The 1,157-nt window shown below is 36.3% G+C and overlaps 1 protein-coding gene across 1 annotated transcript in view; it reads right to left on the bottom strand.

Moving 5' to 3' along the window:
- LOC119581943 (serine/threonine-protein phosphatase 4 catalytic subunit) overlaps window positions 1–1,157 on the bottom strand; it is a gene marked incomplete in the record, with an annotated part of 12,638 nt that overhangs the window by 5,477 nt on the left and 6,004 nt on the right. The window contains 1 exon segment of the mRNA XM_037930115.1: window positions 12–201. Coding sequence (XP_037786043.1) covers window positions 12–201 — 190 coding nt within the window.

Genomic DNA, 1,157 nt, shown 5'->3' with positions numbered 1-1,157 from the left:
GGTAAACTAACCTGTAACAATAGTTCGGTGCTGACCAAACGGTTAGTACTGTGTTGTTAAAATGCCACTTATATCCTTCCATGACCAGTTGATGTGCTCGGCATATCATGTCTATGCCATTTGTGTCATTGAATTGTGCTACAACATCTGAGCCAAAGAGATAGCCTGCTCCTCGTGGACTCACACCCCAGCCTTGAGTATCTGAAAAAGATGTAAAAACAAATCAACCCCTATTGTCCCATTTGCCACAGTCATGGACAGCATGTCAAAATCTGGTGGGATTTTTTCCTTCTTATTATGAATCAGCCACAACCCTATCAAAATCCTACATACACTACTTCCCTCAAAGTCCCTTCTCTGACTGACCGTTGTATTTTCCCACCTTCATCTTCTTGTGAATAAGGAGAAATGTGTATAGCACTTCTTATAATGAATGGCATACTTCACCCAGCCAAACTCTAGATTTTTTCCTCCTTCTATATTTCTAGCCTCTGCACACCACAGTATTATAATCTATCCCCTGAATCATTCATATATGAGGAATAAATGTGAAAATTTCTTTTCAACTTTGGACACTCCTGACAAGGAAATAGATATTTTCAGGTGAATAAAACTAATGTCTTCAAATGTCTATTACAAAACTCTCCATGGTGAAATTAGGAAAAATCATGTCATTTTTCAGCAGAAGAGAAAACCAAGCTAGTTTGCAGTTTTTGGGTTAAGTAAATGCTGCTCATACAATATTAATATTTATATGTAGCAGAGGCTATATACAATTGATAATAAATAAAAAACTGTCCTGGGGTGTTTCTACTGTTGTCAAGTTGGCCACAGTAATTCAAACTGCCACTTCAGAAAAAAGGAACATTCATTATCTTTAACTAATGACTTTTAGAAAATATGTTTTCCAGTGATGTAACTTTCTTTCAAACTTAAAAAAGGCTGATAAACCTTAAGGAGAAGTGCTGAATGCACAATGTGCCAAAACAGAATCCCTCACCCAGCAAGTCTGAAAAATCTCCTTTAAAATAAAATGCTTTGCCATAATTTCAAATTCATATATACACTATGTCCATGTAATTTCTCTCATCTGTTACTTAAACCCTGATCACCATCTGTAATAGCAGCCTGTCTGTCAAGCTGTGTAGTATAAATAC

The sequence above is a fragment of the Penaeus monodon genome, chromosome 15 (genome assembly GCF_015228065.2).
Source record: "Penaeus monodon isolate SGIC_2016 chromosome 15, NSTDA_Pmon_1, whole genome shotgun sequence".
In the NCBI taxonomy this organism is placed as follows: domain Eukaryota; kingdom Metazoa; phylum Arthropoda; class Malacostraca; order Decapoda; family Penaeidae; genus Penaeus; species Penaeus monodon.
The sequence above is the reverse complement of the archived record's forward strand: the minus strand, read 5'-3'. Positions and strand labels throughout refer to the sequence as shown.